Source organism: Dendrobates tinctorius, unplaced genomic scaffold (genome assembly GCF_039654945.1).
Source record: "Dendrobates tinctorius isolate UK_male_01 unplaced genomic scaffold, ASM3965494v1 ptg000104l, whole genome shotgun sequence".
Lineage (NCBI taxonomy): Eukaryota > Metazoa > Chordata > Amphibia > Anura > Dendrobatidae > Dendrobates > Dendrobates tinctorius.
In genome coordinates this window covers 3,713,393-3,734,167 of record NW_027361772.1, presented here as the reverse complement: position 1 = coordinate 3,734,167, position 20,775 = coordinate 3,713,393, and the positions used below count along the sequence as shown (strand labels likewise).

Genomic DNA, 20,775 nt, shown 5'->3' with positions numbered 1-20,775 from the left:
CCCTGTTCACACTGGCTTGGAAGTGCCAGTCAGTGTTTTGTCATTTGTATAATAGCTCTCTGGCCGAGCACTGCCAGCCCAGAAAGTAATGGCGGAATTTTTTTCTTGTCCCCTCTGTCCGCAGCACAAGCTGTTATGGAGGAACACTGGCTCTAGTCTCCACTCTGCAGTACACACTTTTAACCAGGAGGTGGCAGTGACGCAATCATGTTGCAAGTCACATGACCAGGGTGAGCCACATCGTAACCTTGGGAACAATTGTCGATTCTGCCCTTCTCAAAAATGGAGGCCGCCCTCATCTTGCAGTGTCGCGTCGCCTGCCACATGATTAGTCGGCTCGTGTATTCAGGTCATGTGACCCGGAAGAATGCAGGCAGCAGCCGAGCGGCGTTAAGAGCGAGTGACACCGAGGTGAGGAAGGGGCAGACTGCGGTCTGTAGGGGGCAGTGCTGGTCACAGGGGACAGACCCGCCTTATGGTGGTCGCCGGCTCAGTGTGGGGTGTGTATTCCCGCTCACTGTGTGATAATGGGGGTGTATGGAGGAAGGGCCTGTACCATAGGACATAGGGGAGGACTCGCCCATGTAGAAGTCAGGGCAGAGGCCGGATATAGTAGTTGACCTTAGCAACCAATCAGATCACTTCTTTCATCTCTTAAGCTTTGCTGTACAAATGAGAGCAGGGATCTGATTGGCTGTAAGGGTGGTCCCACTTCTGTAGATTTGGGGGGTGCCTTTCTCCTTTCTTGCAGTGACCTCCATGTTTTCCTGTCACATGTATCTGGGTCATTTTATTTATTACGTATATTGTACCTAAAATACCAAACTACGCCCATAGTAATGAATGGTGTACGTGGGACCAGTGCGCTCTGCTGGGCCATAGCTCCCATTCATTGCTATGCACAGGTACCTGCGCTCTGCTGGGTTTGTAACCCTTTGGTATCCTTGACCTAGAAGCGTATGTGCCAGCTTCTTGCATGTGTGACCCCGGCCTTAGATCGGGTCCTGCAAATCAACCTGCATGAAGTTGAGCTTTCAATGACGAGAGAATCTGGAAAACCCCTTTAACAGTGTTCAGAAGTGGAGGCAAATAAATGTAAAAAGTGGCACAATGATGCTGCACCAGCTGAGCGGCCCAATCATTCTCCGAATCATAAAGTGCCGCGGTCACTCGCTGGACTGATAAGGAAATAATGTCTGCTTATTTCCAAAAATGGCACCACACTCGTCCACAGGTCGTGTGAGGTACTGCAGCTTTTTTTTCATTAAATGTGGTCAGCTGCAGTTCCAAACATAACCTGTAGACAGGTGTGGCGCTGTTTTGGGAAGAAAGCCGCCATATTTTTCTAATCCTAGACAACCCCAGGAATGAATGGCTGGGCCTTAATGGAAATGCTGCCTTTAGGACCCGGTATGCCCATGTATTGTGTGAGGACATAATAATGACTGCCTGCGACTACAGACCCCACATCTGTGCTGGAGAGAAGGGAGGCTCAGTTACCGTAGACTGGAGAGACCACACTCATAACCTGCTTATGTGATCGTAAGCCCATAATATAAGAAAGTCTCCACTCCAATGTTCCCCCAGTTTTATGGTTGGGACAGGGTGAGACACGATGATTCGCACTCGCTCTTTGTCCTGCATTGAGGATCATGTGTAATGGAGGTCTCTGGACGAGCCTCGCTGCTGTGACCGGAGTCTGGGCGCTATGTACGATCTGCCGCAGTTACCACTTACTTTACTTATTATATACCGTTAGGTCCAGAAATATTTGGACAGTGACGGAATCTTTGTGATTTCAGCTCTGCAGGCCACTGAAGCGTTTGAAATGTAATTGAAGTGTAGATTTTCAGGCACAATGGAGCAGGTCACTTCTTTCAGCTTATCATCAGTGTTTTTTCCCCCTTTGAAAGTAATGAGTGGTGAAAAAATGCTGAAAATCCGCACCAAAAAAAACGCAGGTGGGAGGTTTTGCAGCGTTTTTTTTGTGTGCCAAAACCTGATAATAGAATTAGATTTTTTTTTGGGCGCTAAACTATATCAGCGTGCAAAAGAGACAAATGTAGCATGAAAAAACACAAATCGCAGCAAAAACAATTAAAAAAGTAGCAAAACCTGTGTTTTTTCAGCAGCTTCTTTTCTGCCAAGAGATCAGGTTTTGCTGCAGGGAAAAAAAGCCTATTTTGAACATAGCCTTAAAGCGATCTCGTCAGCAGGATTTTGCTAAGTAAACTACAGGTATTGTCAGGTTGTCGCTGTTACATTGATTAAAATGATACCTGGGGTGAAAAAATCCATCTTGTGTAATCAGCGTTAGAAGTTTTCAGTTAATGATATGGCTGTGCTCCTGGGCGGGACTGTAGGCAGAGACTTATCTTCCTGCTCTAAGCCAGAGAAACCAAGGAAAGATCTGCCCAATGGCCGCCCGAAGCACAGACATGTTCCTCATCATAGAGACAGACAGACACTGCTTCGGGGCGGCCTGTGTGCAGGTGTTTTCTTGGTCTCTCCTTGGTCTTTTCTTGGTTTCTCTGGCTTAGAGCAGGAAGATTAGACTCTGCCCACAGTCCTGCCACGGAGCACAAGCATATCATTAACTGAATAATAATAATAAATTTCTAGAGCGCCGACATATTCCGCAGCACTTTACATTTCAGAGGGGATTTGTACAGACGATAGACATTACAGCATAACAATAATCACATAGATTATAACAAGTACCAAGAGGAATGAGGGCCCTGCTCGCAAGCTTACAGTCTATGAGGAAAGAGGTAGACACGAAAGGTGGGTGGTAACAGTTGCCCTGATTGTATGGACCAGCCATAATGTTAAGTGTGTAACAGTACAGACGCAGAGGGCTAATGGATGCATAAAGCATGTGGGAACATGATGCGGGGAACCTGGTTATGATAAAACTTTTGGCTGTGCCACCCAGGGATAGATTAGGTTAATGTGTTGAGGCGATAGGCCAGTCTGAATAAATGCGTTTTCAGGGCACGCTTAAAATTGTGGGGATTGGGGACTAATTGTATTGACCTGGGAAGTGCATTCCAAAGAATTGGCGCAGTACGTGTAAAGTCTTGTAGACAGGAGTGGGAGGTTCTGATTATTGAGGATGCTAACCTCAGGTTATCAGCAGAACGGGGGGCGCGGGTAGGGTGGTATACTGAAACAAGGGAGGAGATGTAGGGTGGTTCTGAGCCATGGAGGGCTTTGTGGGTGAGGGTAATAAGTTTATGCTGAATTCTGGAGTGGATGAGTAGCCAGTGTAATGACTGGCACAAGGTAGAGGCATCGGTGTAACGACTGGTGAGGAATATGATCCTGGCTGCAGCATTCAAGACAGATTGGAGAGGGGAGAGTTTGGTAAGAGGGAGACCGATTAGAAGAGAGTTACAATAGCCCAGATGAGAATGAATAAGAGAAACAGTAAGAGTTTTTGCAGAGTCAAAAGTAAGAAAAGGTTGGATTCTAGAAATGTTTTTGAGGTGCAGATAACAAGAGCGAGCCAGTGATCGGATGTGGGGGGTGAATGAAAGCTCGGAATCAGGTATGACCCAAGACAGCGGGCATGTTGCTGGGGAGTAATAGTGGAGCCACACACAGAAATGGCAATGACGGGTATAGGTACATTAGTAGAGGGAGGAAACACAAGGAGTTCAGTCTTTGACAGGTTCAGTTTCAGATATAGTGAGGACATGATGTTAGACACAGCGTTTAGACAATCGCCGGTGTTTTCTAGAAAGGCTGGCGTGATGTCAGGAGAAGAAGCGTATAATTGGGTGTCATCAGCATAGAGATAGTACTGGAAACCAAATCTACTGATTGTTTGACCAATAGGGGCAGTGTACAAGGAGAAGAGGAGGGGGCCTAGAACCGATCCTTGAGGAACCCCAACAGTAAGGGGAAGATGAGAGGAGGAGGGACCGGCAAAAGATACAGTAAAGGAGCGGTCGGAGAGATAGGAGGAGAACCAGGAGAGAACGGTGTCCTTGAGGCCAATGGAATGTAGCATAGTGAGGAGGAGCTGATGATCCACAGTGTCGAATGCTGCAGAGAGATCCAAGAGAATTAGCATGGAGTAATGACCATTTGATTTAGCTGTTAGCAGATCATTAGAGACTTTAGTGAGGGCAGTTTCAGTAGAGTGTAAAGAGCGGAAACCGGATTGGAGAGGGTCGAGAAGTGAGTTATCAGAGAGATAGCGGATCAGTCGGGAGTGGACCAGGCGTTCCAGGAGTTTAGAGATGAAGGGAAGATTAGAGACAGGTCTATAGTTAGCGGCACAGTTTTGGTCGAGGGATGGTTTTTTAAGTAGTGGATGTATGATGACATGCTTAAATGAGGAGGGAAAAATACCAGAAGAGAGAGAGAGGTTAAATATTTTAGTTAGGTGAGTGGTGACAGCAGGGGAAAGGGACTGGAGAAGATGTGATGGAAATGGGTCACTGGTGCAAGTGGTTTGGCGAGAAGATGCAAGGAGCCTGCTTACTTCTTCTTCTGTGACTAGTTCAAAATCAGAGAGTGAGCTAGATGCAGTGGGGGAGGACAGTGCATGGTATGAGGTGATTGGGAGATAATTTCCTGTCAGATCTGGTCAATTATTTCTTTGAAGTAATTGGCCAGATCGTCAGCTCGGAGCTCCGTGGTTGGGGCCTGTACTCTTGGGTTGAGTAGTAGAGAATGAAAAGTGTCAAAGAGACGTTTTGGGTTATTGGACAGTGAGGTGATGAGGGTGTTGAAATAGGTTTGTTTGGAGAGGTGAAGGGCAGTGTTGAATGTTCTAAGCATAAACTTATAATGGATGAAATCTTCGTGTAGATTGGATTTTCTCTACAGATGTTCGCACCTGGCGCAACTGAAAACTTCTAACATTGATTACACAAGAACCACAAGACGAATTTCTTCACCCCCAGGAAAGCTGGCTTTCAGTTCATCTAAATCGCCGAGAAAACACATGCTGAGCAAGCAAGATGCCCGTTTGTAAGGCACGATGATCTTTAAGCAGGCCGAAAATTATTGGCTGAATGGCTCCTGTGTAAATGGGTGACGTTATGCCGAGAGTCAATTCTCTATTGTTCTGTGCGCCTAGCACGGTCGTTGCATGTAGCCGATCAGCTATCCTGTACGACCTGGGTGGTGCCATGTAAAGCTGCCATTACTGATGTGCAGGTGGTTTGTATGTTGGCTATGCTACTTGGTTTTGGTATGTTTGTGGGAGGCTCAGGGTATGAGCTATCCTTTGTGAAGGTTAAAGGGGATTTCCACTATTTTACCGGACCTTCCGCATGTTATATCTGCCCCAGATTGGCACTTGCCCAAATATATTTCTGTTCCAAAGTTGCTTTTGAACCCCAATCCCACTCTTGGTCTCTAGATACGGCAGCAAGGACCCCTACGGTTTCCTATGAAGTCACGTCGGTTCCAGGCTCTGGACGCTGACATGACATCACAAACACGTCACTATGCTTGATCTTTCCATGGGCGGTGTTAAAAATCGCTGCAGACCAAGTGCACAGTTCAGATGTCCCATTTTTACCACTTGGTCTTGGCACTTGGAGACCACATTACTGTCCTCAGATGAGCATTTTAGTTGGGTGGCATGTTTTGGAAGGGGTTTACAATGAATCGTGTACGCAGTCCTGAAAGTGCAGCCGGCTATCGGCTAAGAGACCACCAGTGATCACCAATTGCTACGCACAACTGGGGGGACCCCTCTTTCCTTCCTAGCCGTGAGGGACCTGCCTCCAAGACCATCAATGTTCTGCAGTTGTGTTCTGCGTTGTTGTTACAGGTGTTTCTCCTACACGGCGCCATGCCGGAGCACAATGACCCCAGCCTGCCCCCGGAAGAGCGGATACGAGCCCTGGTGACGAAGGGGACGTCTGTGGAAGTGAACGATGATATACCTCCTAAGCGCTATTATCGCTCGGGGGTGGAGATGATCCGTATGGCTAATGTGTATGCAGGAGAAGGAAATACTGAAAATGCCTTTATTTTGTACAACAAGTATATTACGTAAGTATAAAGTCACACATTTAGTTTTTTTCCCCCTAGCAGAGGTGTCGGTGGTTCCCTCTCTGGTTAGTGACGGATTGCCTTTATCACCTTAATGTTACTAGAGGTGTATATTTATCAGGAGTCAGTTCATGCTCCATGATGGATATAAATGTCATGTTGATCGCACAGTTCAGCTTCTGTACCTCTGTGGTCAGTTGCAGCAGCCGACTGATATATGTTCGCACCTGGCGCAACTGAAAACTTCTAACACTGATTACACAAGAACCACAAGACGGGCACCAGCTGTAATTCCTGATTGCTGCAGTCACTTATCTAGGCAGTCTAACCGCTTATATGCCGCGGTCAATAGTGACAGCATCATGTGAGGAGTTTGTCAGATAGAGCACTCCGTTTGTCAGCCCATCGGCACCAGCACAAAGTGATCGCGGGTTTTGATGGGCGATGATTTCAGCTACAGGCCACATAAAGGCTCCACGTCTGCCATATACTGACCCCTATAAACTTTCCTGGAGGCAGGGTTTTCATAGGCTTCCTGACACTACAATACTGATAGGCTAAGGTAATGCACTGCACGACACAAGTAGTGCAGTGTATTACCTACGAGATCGTAACGTCGCATGTGTAAGTCCCCTTTTGGGAATAATACTTATTGTAAAAAAAAAAATTTAGAACCTTCCCCAAAATCAGTTTTTCAATGTGTTGGGCTACGTTCACACGTTGCGTTTTTGCTGCGTTTTATTTTCCGCACGCAAAACCTGCTCTCTTGGCAGTAAAGAAGCAACGTCAAAAAACAAGCTGTGTGCATGAGATTTCTGAAATGTCATAGACTTTGCTGGTACTGTGCTAAAAATTTGCAAAAACGCAACGTGTGAACATAGCCTTAAATTTGGAAGATAAACAAAGCTTACCTAAAAGCACCTCACATTTGATATTGTAATGACCCGTGATATAACATTATATTATTTATCACACGCGGTGATGTCATTGTAAACAGTAGGCAATAAGGCTATGTGCACACGCTGCGGTTTTTGCTGCGGTTTTGGCCGCTGCGGATCTGCAGCCGTTCTGCAGACAGTGTACAGTAGCATGTTATCCTATGTGACTTACATTCTGCTGTGCACACGCTGCGGATTTTTCACTGCGGAAAAGCTGCGGTTTTGAATCCGCAGAAAGAAATGACATGTCATTCTTTCTGCAGATTCTGCTGCCGTTTACCATCTCCTCCATTGTAGAGGTGATAAACCGCAGTTCATTTTACCTGCGGTTCTGCAGATAAAAAATCCGCAGACCAATCCGCAGCGTGTGCACATAACCAGACGACACTTCTGGCATTGTTAGGCTAATGTTGACTCACAAAAATAAAACGAAAGGTAATCAAAGAAATTATATGTATCCTAAAATGGTATCATTGAGAAATCCATCTCGATATGCAGAAAATGAGCCCTGTGGCTCCGTAAACAAAAAAACAAACAAAATTAGGGCTCTCACAATATGACGACCTCCAAAAATTAAGTGTTTACGTGAAAAAAAAAACTATAAAATATTTGTTCCCACGGTATCAGCATTGTCCCATATAGTAAACACCAAAAGAAAAACAATGCCAGGATTGCTGAAAAATGAAACAGTCTACTGAAAAAAAAAAAAAGTTATGAGCCTCAGAACATGGCAAACCCCCAGCAAAATGATTTTTTTTTTTTTTAAATTGTGTAAAAGTAGTAAATCGTAAAAATCAAACTGCCGTATATAAATTTGGTATTGTCATTATTGTAATGACCGTCAGAATCAAGTTAACTCTTCACAGAAACAAAATAGTGAAAGGTGTTTAAAAACTTTTTTTTACAAAATTGTTTGCTTTGCACATTCCACTTCCTAAAAAGAGTAATCAAAAAATAAGCCCTCACACATCTCTGTTGACGGAAAACTGTAACACTTATGGCTTACGTATTATGGTTATGGTTATGGAAAATAAGGCCATAAAGTTCAACCTTTTTCCACCAATTGTACATTTTTGTCACTAAATTCCGGTATCTATAGCCCACAATGTTCAGTGTACTGAGGACATCATCCAGCCCTTTATTAAAAGCTGTTATAGTGTCGGCCATTACTACCTCTTGTGGTCGGCATTCCACAGTCTGACCGCTCTAACTGTAAAGAACCCGTTACTGTTTAGCTCCTGGAAAGGGTTTTTTACAGTTAGAGCACCAAAAAAAATGTCAGTGTATTTGTTGTACAACAGTCTTAAAGGTTATAAATTTGGAATCCCCACAATCCTGCTGAGCCACAGAATAAGGTAACACTTTATTTGTGCAGGAAATGAAAAGCGTAAAATATAAAAAAAAATAAAAAATAGCAGAATTGATGTTTCCCTTCTTGGTGTTATACATTATATGTATCCCAGAATGGTGCCACTGACAAATAGTTTATCCTAATATATATATATATATATATACCTTATATACTCGTGTATAAGCTGAGTTTTCCAGCACACATCCTAATTACCTTCCTGCGCGCCCTCACTGCATCTTGTTGGTTCCAGCGCCAGCAGCTCTTCCAGCCAAGCGATAACGTGGCCTCGCTCATTAAGGTAATGAATATGCACGCCTCTCCACTCCCATATGCATGGAGTGAATATTCATTACCTTATTGAGCAGGGCCACGTGATCGCTCGGCAGGAAGAGCTGCTGGCGCTGGAACGAGATACAGCGAGGTCACGCAGGCAGCTGAGTAGGACGTTTGTTTTTTTAATAGGAAACATACATATAAGGACAGGGACCGGGGAGCCATGCATGCCAGGACAGGGACCGGGGAGCCATGCATGCCAGGACAGGGACCGGGGAGCCATGCATGCCAGGACAGGGACCGGGGAGCCATGCATGCCAGGACAGGGACCGGGGAGCCATGCATGCCAGGACAGGGACCGGGGAGCCATGCATGCCAGGACAGGGACCGGGGAGCCATGCATGCCAGGACAGGGACCGGGGAGCCATGCATGCCAGGACAGGGACCGGGGAGCCATGCATGCCAGGACAGGGACCGGGGAGCCATGCATGCCAGGACAGGGACCGGGGAGCCATGCATGCCAGGACAGGGACCGGGGAGCCATGCATGCCAGGACAGGGACCGGGGGAGCCATGCATGCCAGGACAGGGACCGGGGGAGCCATGCATGCCAGGACAGGGACCGGGGGAGCCATGCATGCCAGGACAGGGACCGGGGGAGCCATGCATGCCAGGACAGGGACCGGGGGAGCCATGCATGCCAGGACAGGGACCGGGGGAGCCATGCATGCCAGGACAGGGACCGGGGGAGCCATGCATGCCAGGACAGGGACCGGGGGAGCCATGCATGCCAGGACAGGGACCGGGGGAGCCATGCATGCCAGGACAGGGACCGGGGGAGCCATGCATGCCAGGACAGGGACCGGGGGAGCCATGCATGCCAGGACAGGGACCGGGGGAGCCATGCATGCCAGGACAGGGACCGGGGGAGCCATGCATGCCAGGACAGGGACCGGGGGAGCCATGCATGCCAGGACAGGGACCGGGGGAGCCATGCATGCCAGGACAGGGACCGGGGGAGCCATGCATGCCAGGACAGGGACCGGGGGAGCCATGCATGCCAGGACAGGGACCGGGGGAGCCATGCATGCCAGGACAGGGACCGGGGGAGCCATGCATGCCAGGACAGGGACCGGGGGAGCCATGCATGCCAGGACAGGGACCGGGGGAGCCATGCATGCCAGGACAGGGACCGGGGGAGCCATGCATGCCAGGACAGGGACCGGGGGAGCCATGCATGCCAGGACAGGGACCGGGGGAGCCATGCATGCCAGGACAGGGACCGGGGGAGCCATGCATGCCAGGACAGGGACCGGGGGAGCCATGCATGCCAGGACAGGGACCGGGGGAGCCATGCATGCCAGGACAGGGACCGGGGGAGCCATGCATGCCAGGACAGGGACCGGGGGAGCCATGCATGCCAGGACAGGGACCGGGGGAGCCATGCATGCCAGGACAGGGACCGGGGGAGCCATGCATGCCAGGACAGGGACCGGGGGAGCCATGCATGCCAGGACAGGGACCGGGGGAGCCATGCATGCCAGGACAGGGACCGGGGGAGCCATGCATGCCAGGACAGGGACCGGGGGAGCCATGCATGCCAGGACAGGGACCGGGGGAGCCATGCATGCCAGGACAGGGACCGGGGGAGCCATGCATGCCAGGACAGGGACCGGGGGAGCCATGCATGCCAGGACAGGGACCGGGGGAGCCATGCATGCCAGGACAGGGACCGGGGGAGCCATGCATGCCAGGACAGGGACCGGGGGAGCCATGCATGCCAGGACAGGGACCGGGGGAGCCATGCATGCCAGGACAGGGACCGGGGGAGCCATGCATGCCAGGACAGGGACCGGGGGAGCCATGCATGCCAGGACAGGGACCGGGGGAGCCATGCATGCCAGGACAGGGACCGGGGGAGCCATGCATGCCAGGACAGGGACCGGGGGAGCCATGCATGCCAGGACAGGGACCGGGGGAGCCATGCATGCCAGGACAGGGACCGGGGGAGCCATGCATGCCAGGACAGGGACCGGGGGAGCCATGCATGCCAGGACAGGGACCGGGGGAGCCATGCATGCCAGGACAGGGACCGGGGGAGCCATGCATGCCAGGACAGGGACCGGGGGAGCCATGCATGCCAGGACAGGGACCGGGGGAGCCATGCATGCCAGGACAGGGACCGGGGGAGCCATGCATGCCAGGACAGGGACCGGGGGAGCCATGCATGCCAGGACAGGGACCGGGGGAGCCATGCATGCCAGGACAGGGACCGGGGGAGCCATGCATGCCAGGACAGGGACCGGGGGAGCCATGCATGCCAGGACAGGGACCGGGGGAGCCATGCATGCCAGGACAGGGACCGGGGGAGCCATGCATGCCAGGACAGGGACCGGGGGAGCCATGCATGCCAGGACAGGGACCGGGGGAGCCATGCATGCCAGGACAGGGACCGGGGGAGCCATGCATGCCAGGACAGGGACCGGGGGAGCCATGCATGCCAGGACAGGGACCGGGGGAGCCATGCATGCCAGGACAGGGACCGGGGGAGCCATGCATGCCAGGACAGGGACCGGGGGAGCCATGCATGCCAGGACAGGGACCGGGGGAGCCATGCATGCCAGGACAGGGACCGGGGGAGCCATGCATGCCAGGACAGGGACCGGGGGAGCCATGCATGCCAGGACAGGGACCGGGGGAGCCATGCATGCCAGGACAGGGACCGGGGGAGCCATGCATGCCAGGACAGGGACCGGGGGAGCCATGCATGCCAGGACAGGGACCGGGGGAGCCATGCATGCCAGGACAGGGACCGGGGGAGCCATGCATGCCAGGACAGGGACCGGGGGAGCCATGCATGCCAGGACAGGGACCGGGGGAGCCATGCATGCCAGGACAGGGACCGGGGGAGCCATGCATGCCAGGACAGGGACCGGGGGAGCCATGCATGCCAGGACAGGGACCGGGGAGCCATGCATGCCAGGATAAGGGATGAGAGGACAATGCATACCTGGCTTATACTCGAGTCAATAAGCTTACCCAGTTTTTCGTTTCAAAATTAGGTGTCTCGACTTATACTGGGGTCGGCTTATACTCGAGTACAGTATATACCTTCCTCCTCAATGCCCAAAATGGTCCAGTCCTGAAGATGTTAAGCGCCATGCTTCTATTGATTTATTGTGTGCAATTCTTGCGGATGATTCAATACAATGTGATTGGTGCAGAATACAAAAATTTGAATTTAAAAAAGAGAAAATAAATTGACCACCTGTCTCATTGGGTCAGTAATTCTTCCAAGTCTTTGCTTTATCTTAGGCTTTTCATTGAAAAACTTCCTAAACATCGAGATTACAAAACCGCTAGCGCGCCAGAGAAGAAGGAGACGCTGAAGGTAAGCTGTATAGGTTGCACGCACAGATCTTGAAAGAAGTCTTGTCTGACATCTCGCATTGAAGGATATCCATTTTTCTAGACAATGAAGGAAGTGGCCTTTCCAAAAGCGGAAGATTTGAAGAAAGAACTGCACAGACGCTACAGTAAGGAGTTTGCGGAGTACCTGGACAGGAGGGTAAGTCAGTGCTGGTCCTGTATGAGGGACAGGGTTTTGTGATTGACCCCTGACAGTGTTTGCTTCTGTTCCTTCAGCGATGCGAGGAAGAAGAGTGCGCCCGCCGCCTGGCCGTGCTGCAGCAGCTCGACGCAGAGAAGCAACGCGTGGCTCTCATGAAGCAGCAGCAAGAACAGCAGGAGCAGTTTCAGGTCTTTGAAGATATGATCCGTAGGAAGGAACTGGAGAACGAGCGGCTACGGATCCTCCACCAGTTCTCTACCGACAAATCTAACACACAGATATCTGATGGACCTCTCATCCCAGGGGTCAACGAGCCACCTATTACCCCACAGCTACCCACCAATGATGCCGTCCTACCCCGACCGCCTGCGGTTGATAGGACTCTGAAGCCAACAACGATCAGTCCCAATGAAGGCTGTGAGTAGGTCATGCTGAAGTCACTTGTGTATAGCGCTGCTATATAATGTGCTTTATATAAGGAATTTATCATACTGAAACATACACTAATTGCATAGAGCTCCATAGTGGCTTCATCAAAGATCTGAGTGTCTCCTCATCAAGTCAATCAATGAGAAAGATGACTGGATCGCGTCCAGAAGAAATGGGCTTATTTTTATGTAGATGGACTTCATTTTTTCCTGTTAGATGTATATTAGCTCTGTATTGGATTCATTTTTTCATGTTTGCAAATAGTCTTAGATATGAAGCAAGATACAAACCTCTAGTGCCCTAAGCGACTGGATGCTAATACAGGGCCAAAACGGAGATTTCTCCAGATCCATATCATACAGCCTCTGTTGACTTCTGTGGGAAATTCTGGGCTGCGGATCAGTGTATGACGATGCACGCTGCCTATTTATTTTTACAGAATGCTAAAAAAAAAAAAAAAAAAAAAAAAAAAAATTTTAGTCGCATCATCACTTATTATAGGGTCTATGTGTAGACTGCATTGCGCTCATTTTAAGAAACAGCACAGATATGAAACTGTTACATCAATTAGTCCTTCAAAGCGTTGTCCCACTAAGTACCTTTACAGGATACATGTATGATCGGGGGGGCCTTACCACTTCACCCCCACTGATTACGAAAGTTCGGATCCTCTGTTCCCCATGTCACGCAAGCACTAGCGCACGTATGTGACCACTCCTCCATTCACTTTTTGTGTGAGCGGTGGTCTCTTGTGCCAACTAAAACTCACAGATATGAAGTGGAATCACTATTCACGTGGGATTCTCATGATTTGTAGGGGTCCAACTGCTGGGACACTAGCCAATCGTAGGATAATTGATAGAAAAAAATATTTTAGGGGGTGTCAAGCGGGCCACAGAAATCGAGATTAATATGCTGCCACCTGGAGGCTGACACTAAGAATACATAGAGAAAGAGGTGGCTCTTCCTGAACAGGCTACACCTTACCTGCTGCCACCCTAGTATCCTGTTTGGTTTAGTGTCACGTAGGTGGCAGACACAGATCGCCAGGGCGTGGATCACTCGGGTGTGTCTGCCTCCTACTTGACACTAAGCCAAATGAAAGGGTAGTGTGGCAGCAGGCCAGGTGTAGCTTGATGGGAAGGAGCTGACTTTTTTTGTTTCTAAAATGTATCCTTAGCATCATCCTCCAGTTAGTAGCATATTATCCGTGGTTTCTGTCCCCCCAATAAAGGCGACAAGAAAGATGTTTTACAGTTTAAAGAAAACAAATTTGCGGGAACAATATAGATGTGATTGACGCTGCAGTGTTTTTATTGCTATGTGAGCCACCCCACAACTAGGAAAGGGACGGGCTGGTAAGTTTACAATCACCTCTCGCCATGAAATATGTATACATACCTGCGTTTTCTTTAATACTGGAATGAATTTTTCCTTTCTTTGCTCTTGGTTATCTTTGTTGCTTTCAGTTGTTGTGTCCACGGATGGGCTTCGCCATGTGAGGATTCCCCAGGATGTGTGCGTGAAGTTTCTGAGACTTGCAGAGGGTAACACGCAGAGAGGAGTGGAGACCTGCGGGATCTTGTGTGGGAGGCTGGTAAGGGTGATCACATAGAGCCAAATGTTTTCATCTATTGGCAAGTGTCGTGAAATTGCATGTCTAGAGGCGTCCAACTTTTTAATCGGTGGGGACAGGGTGCTGAGATCCCCAGCAGTAGCTGGAATCTTGGCATTCAGACCCCCATTAATCAAAACTTCTGTCTCTCTGATCTTTTGTGTAAATCTGCAGTTACACTTTAACATCTGTGTTGTTCTGAGATGTTCATTGTATGTACTGTCATTTTTTGGTATAATTCTTGCCACTTGTTTATCTACTTCTTCTCTGATTACCATTTTCTAGATGCAGAATGAGTTTACTATCACCCACGTCATTGTGCCCAAGCAGTGTGGTGGCCCCGATTACTGTAACACTGAGAACGAGGAGGACCTGTTTGTGATCCAGGACCAGCATGGGCTGATCACACTGGGCTGGATACACGTATGTATGAACAATAAAGCTTAGACTGCTTTTATTGCACAATAACTTCTCCTAGCTGCTATATACCTAGATGATCGCTTCTAGATCAATGGAAGGCAGACTGCTGGGACCACCACCGATCAGCAGATTGTAGCACTTTTTTCTCTCTTAGACAGTGTGAATGCTGATCAGCCGCTCCATTAATTTACTGGGTGTGCTGAGCGCCTTTTCTGGCAGCCCTGTAGAGAGTGAATGGAGCTCTCACCTAACTCTAACTGGGATAAAAATGCCACATTCTGGCAATCAACAGGGGTCCCACGGGGTATTCTTCCAACTGGAATGCCACTTTATTCCTTTCTTATATAGTGATGACAGGTCACTAGGGAAGTCTTTCACTTGAATGAGGCCTCCATGCACGGGATAAAATTAGTTAAGGGTATTACCAGTAATACACCAATAGGCGTCACTCATTTTCAGGATCAGTGGGGGCTTTACGTCTTTGTAATAAAATATTCCAGCAGTAACACACCACTTTCACATATGAATAGCCCTTGAAACAGAATCTGTCAGCAGGTTTTTTGTTATTTAATCTGAGAGCAGCATAATGTAGACCCTGATGCTATGGATGAGTCACTTACTCAGCAGTTTGCTGTAGTTTTAATACTCTGATGTGTTTGATCAGCAGGATATTATCACTGCAGGACTAGATGTCATGTGCTAGGTAGTCCAGCTAATCTGCGTAACCTCGCCCTCAGCGCTGATTGGCAGCTTGCTGGCAGTGTACACAGGAAGCTGCCAATCAGGGGTGTGGGCGGGGTTATACACAGCACAGCATTCTAAGCACTGCTAGATCTACAGCAGAAAAACTGTGATTCTATCAAAACTACAGCAAGCAGTCTAGTAAGTTATACATAGCTGGTATCAGGGTATCTGTCCTTACATTATTCAGCTCTCAGATTACATAACAAAAACCTGTTGACAGATTCCCTTTAATACATGTGTTTTTTTAGTGTGTGGAAAGCTGCTTTGTTTTATATCCAACTGCAAAAGATGCCTTAGATAAGTAACCAAACACATAATCACCTGACACTTAATGTCTGCCTTTAGGGCAAATAAGGATTGGTTTAGCTTGATTTTAGCCAACTGTTTCCCTTGGATATTAGGTTCTTTACCTATGGCAACATGCATGCTCTACTCGATCGAACATGCATGCAACTGAGGGAAACGGGAGACGTAGATATGTGTAGCCATTTTTCAGCAGTTCCGTATAATGGATGTTGCCTTAATCGTTTTCACACAATATTTAGCTGGATTGACCAACATTACCCATTTTTTTTCTAATCTTCCAGTCAATATTCGGTGACAATGAAAAAGGGATGAAACATAAAGAGCTGCTAGTAGGCAGGATGTCGGCCCCTCTTCTGGCATGCTGCTGTGATCTGATATATGGGGGCATCTTACAGTGGGCAGAGTGTAGGAGTAGTAGTCAGACATGATGGGGAATGACAGTCATAAGACATTGCTGTATATTTTTTTTCTTACAGACACATCCCACTCAGACCGCCTTTCTCTCGAGCGTGGACTTACACACTCACTGCTCATACCAGATGATGCTCCCGGAATCTATCGCCATTGTCTGCTCCCCCAAATTCCAGGAGTAAGTACCCCTGTGTCTCCGGACCCCTGTGTCTCCGGACCCCTGTGTCTCCGGACCCCTGTGTCTCCGGACCCCTGTGTCTCCGTTCATGTCCTTTTAGAATTGATAGGTGCTTGTACGCTGGTAACAAGAAAAAAAAACTTCACCACTTAGCGTAAAGTATAGATCATCCATCCAGGAGGTTCTTTGGTGGCCATAGGGGCATTGCCTGTTGTGTAAATGGTTGTTATAACCCCGAGGCGTACAGAAATGATAGCTCAGAAGCGGTGCAATCTCTGAAGCCTAGAGTACAGCCGCTCTCGCTCTATAAGGCTGTGTGCACACATTCAGGATTTGCAGCAAATCCTGATTTGCTGGCAGGAAAAGACACGGCCTAGGTTAGGCTTGTTTTTACCATGTATTGTGTTGTATTTTTTTCTCCACTCATTAGAATGTGTGAAATCTGCAAGGAAAAAAATGAGCAACACGTGCATGAGATCCCATTCACTTTGCTGGTACGGTAAAATTCTGTGTATTTTCCACAACAACTCCATCCTGAAAAAAATGCACCGTGTGCACGTAGCCTAACAGTTGGGATCAGACCAGCTGCTGACCCTACCCATTTAATCTCTTAGACCTTATTCAGACATCCATGATTTTCCTTGTGCAGAAAAACACGTTCTGCATGTCATAAGTGTTTGGTCAGCGGTTCATTAGTGATTTCATATATGAAAAAATAAATAAATTGCAGATTTCCTTATCCATTACCATGTCAATAACGGACGGCACACACACCCTTAGACTTGTAGAGATAATTTTGATCCATGACTCAAAGATGATTTATTTATTTTTTTTTGTTGACACATGGTACGCAAAAAACCATGGACATGGGAATAGCTCCATAGACTATAATGGGTACATGTTCTATCAAGAATAGATGGAGTACATGACTCACGGACATCTGAATGAGGCCTTAGATGTGATTGTGACGGCAGCATGCAAGGTGTTTGACATTTCAGCAGTGGATGGAGGGCCTTTCTAAGATCTACCTACAAGGATATGTGTAATACTGATGGGCAATACAAAAAAGTGTTCTGTATCAAGGAATTACTGGTTCAAGGGAGACGAAAGAGAAAATTTAAAATTTTAAGTGTCCTGCAAAAGAAAGACCTCCTTACTGAGCACAACAGTCATATATGCTATGTATTAAATTACTTGTACGGGATTTACATATTGATGACCTACCTTTAGGATTAGTTCTCAATATTAGCCGAGTAGTGGAGATGCGCTCCTGCTGCATGTGCTGGCACCGGATCTAGCTCCGAGTCCTAGGACTAACCCTTCACATGCCGCTTTCGTTAGTGACATGTTAGGGCTTTGATAGGAAGATCGCTCCCGCTGTCAGTCCATCTGCATTGATGCGGCGCAATCGAATATTCCCGATGGTTTGCTGTGGCAAAGCGGAGGCATAACATGACCTTTGTGTCATATACATGCCACCTGTCAGTCAGACCTGTGCATGGACAGTGTGATCAAAGGATCATATATCCAAGCTCCCTTTATAGTCCCCTAAGTATTGTGTAAAAAAAAAAAAATATATATATATATATATATATATATATATATATATATATATATATATATATATATATATATATATTGTGTGTGTGTGTGTAAAAAGTCATTAGCAATAAAAAAAAAAAGCTGGTTGTGATGCAAGGAGCTAATAAATAGTGAGTGGAAGTGAATTATGGAAACATAATATCTTAAATATCATAATCATAATTCTTGTCTCCTTATTTTTATTTCTTTTATCCCAGAACAGGAATTTTTAGATTGACGGACTATGGCATGAAAGAAATTGGTGACTGTCGAGAGAAAGGCTTTCACCCCCACTGCAGAGACCCTCCCCTGTTCTGTGTAAGTGTAATATTGGGTGGAGCATTGCAGCTTAAAAGTCTTCTCATCTGGGCATGTCAGGCTTGACATGTCATTCTCCACAAGGAGAAATGTTACCCTTTGTATCCCGGACTGACGCTTCTCACACAGCCATACCAGATCTCACACTTTGCACTGACGAGGGGCAGTAGGGTGAAACAGTGTCTGCAAATTGAGATTCTGGGTTTGACTTTTATCCTAAGTCATGTGACAGGGTTCATTAGAGAGTCGATATTGATATCCTATAGGTGGCGCTAGAGTTCTAGTCCCCTTCCTCTCTGAAGAGACAATTTACTATAAAGATTGAAACGCTAGAGGCTTGTAATGTTCTTTATACCCTCCGGGTGGCAGCGTTCTAGCAGCGTCCTGTCTGTTTGAGTTGGCCCCTTTCTTCCTGCCTGGAATTGCTTGTGCTGCCATCTCTGTACTTCTGACCACAAAGGTCACTTATGTCCCAGAGCTGTGACAGTGCACTGTTAGCAACTAGCCCCCTAACAGTCCCGATATGTGAGACCCCCCCGGAGAGGTACCATCCTGATGACATGGGCTGAGCACTATCTGCACAAAAATACCTCTACGGGACAATAATCCTTTTGCAAAACTTGGGCAATCCTGAAAACAAATTGTTTTCTAGAAAAAACATGACGATTACCCTGAGAAAATTGGGTGTTGTGCATTGTAACATACGCAAAATTTGTAAATTTGATTGACGGCCACGTGCAACTCCCCAGGGTCTTGTGTGCACAAGTTTTGGGTAACTGGACAGGTGGGAATTTGTTTCTTTGATGAATAGGATGTCTCCAGAAGAGGTGTCCATATTCCTGTATAAACTTATGTCAGACATCTCTGGTGGCGGCTTATCTCTGGATCTAAGGAATTATCAAAGGAAAAAGGATCAGGCAGGCTAAAATTCAGTATCGCCAGTCCTGAAGTTATGGGACATGAAGAACGTATAGTGTTATATGGGAATTAACTTATTAAAATACTGTGGGTGGGCACCCCTCCTAGAACTAAACTGTGTGCTTACCTAACGATACTGCGAAAATTAAGCCCTAAAAAATCCTGCACTGACGGTCGCAGTGCCTTAGGGGCCCCTATTCACCCCCTATTATTTAGACTAAAGGTGGTTAAATTCACTACCGCCTAATGTGTATGGGGGTCTCCACACTCTCCCCCATCAGATGTCAGGGTAGAGAAGGATCCAGCTCTTAAAGTGTCTTGTTCTCCAGGAGATAAGCCGCTGTCTGGTTTCATAGAGATCACAGGAGTGTTCATCTGAGCCGGGTGGTCCGGGGTAGGTGGCTGTCGGCCGAACAATCATATCTAAGGCTCTGTTGGGACCTACGTCTGAAGCCCTGGAAAACGGGCAGACTGTTCTGTGATTTTAGGCCGTATCCACATATTTGAGACAGACACCAAAACGCAGTCAACCACATTTTGATGCCCATCTCAAATACGGGGGTTCAGTCGAAAATGATGTCCTGAAGAGCACACGGCGACCGTCTGCATCATTACAGCCAATAGCCCCCCTGAGCACATATGCCTGAATAATGTTTTCCAGCCCTTTGGATGTAAACCCGACACGTGATCAAATAATCTGTGAACCCAGCCTAATGTGTATGGGGGCCTTTACTGTTGTCCTTCTGTGGCCTTTTGCCCCCTTTATGACACCGCTCTCCTTTTCTCCCCCTATAGGCCAGCAACAACACTACAATCTGTCAGAAGGACGTCACTGTCATGGACCTACGATAACTTCTCCAGTGTCTGCCAATTCCCAGGCTCTACGTTTTCACCCCCCCTAGTTGCCAATGAGCTGCCTATAAAGAGCTGTCTGCAGACGAGGACTCTACAGCGACAGAGCGGAGATTTTCTGATCTATCAGGGTTGTGCCATGTCGCCTGCGGTTATCGCCTGGTATTGGCTAGACAACGACACGGAGCAGTGTTCCTGGCTCTACCCGGCTTTCTGACACCATAGGCATCTAATTGGTTGATGCTTTCCTCTCTACAAAATTAACCTCTTGTAATACATTTGGTGCTTCCTGTTATAGGTATTGGTACTGCACATATTCCAAAAATGTTTTTTTTTTTTTTTTTACTTTTTTTCTTAAATACAGCCGAGCGTTAGGTAACCCCTTTTAGCAGCATTTCTGCACATAAGCATGCTTTCTTCATTCAGATGTTATTTTAGTAATGGAAAATTTGTACATAAATTAATTTATTTGATTTTTTTTTTTCCCTAACCAAAAGCTAGAAAAAAAGACTGATATCTCACTGTTTGATAAAAGAGGATAATACTGTATAATGTTTATTTTCTAGCAGCATTAAATATTTTCAGTGCTTCCTGAAGGTGATCAGAGGTGTGGGGCTGTGATTACTCCCAGTATCATCATACTCAAAGGACTGACTGACGCTGGAAGACATTTAAAGGGAAAACCTTAAAAGGGGTGCCCTGTGCCACTCACTTCTGCTTTGGAGATGGATGTTGCTGATCACGTTACGCGCAGACACGTGCATGACTGGCAGGTATTCTGCACAGGATTTGGGCACTACACCTGTCATTCGTGCCCCTGTCTCTGTTTGTGGGGCCATAACATGATTGGAAT

General features: G+C 47.6%; 1 protein-coding gene across 3 annotated transcripts; it reads left to right on the top strand.

Annotated features, from left to right (window-relative positions):
- Positions 1-259: 259 nt before the first annotated feature.
- Positions 260-20,523, top strand: STAMBP (STAM binding protein). 3 transcript variants are annotated; one of them, XM_073588606.1, is made up of 10 exons: positions 260-411; positions 5,795-6,018; positions 11,895-11,970; positions 12,052-12,147; positions 12,225-12,567; positions 14,049-14,176; positions 14,480-14,617; positions 16,141-16,253; positions 18,053-18,152; positions 19,866-20,523. In XM_073588606.1, the coding sequence occupies exons 1-10, from the start codon at positions 283-285 to the stop codon at positions 19,920-19,922; spliced, it is 1,404 nt and encodes a 467-aa protein (XP_073444707.1). In that variant the 5' UTR covers positions 260-282; the 3' UTR covers positions 19,923-20,523. The 3 variants fall into 3 exon arrangements, with proteins under 3 accessions (XP_073444707.1, XP_073444709.1, XP_073444708.1); XM_073588608.1 differs by lacking the exon at positions 260-411 and adding an exon at positions 1,387-1,410; XM_073588607.1 differs by lacking the exon at positions 260-411 and adding an exon at positions 1,414-1,542.
- The last annotated feature ends 252 nt before the right edge of the window (positions 20,524-20,775 follow it).

Excerpts from the sequence above, each read along its gene's own strand:
- STAMBP (XM_073588606.1), top strand. The coding sequence starts at position 283 with ATGGAGGCCGCCCTCATCTTGCAGTGTCGCGTCGCCTGCCACATGATT. Across the intron at positions 11,971-12,051 it reads AGAAGAAGGAGACGCTGAAG|ACAATGAAGGAAGTGGCCTT; the intron begins GTAAGCTGTATA and ends CCATTTTTCTAG. Across the intron at positions 12,148-12,224 it reads CGGAGTACCTGGACAGGAGG|CGATGCGAGGAAGAAGAGTG; the intron begins GTAAGTCAGTGC and ends CTGTTCCTTCAG.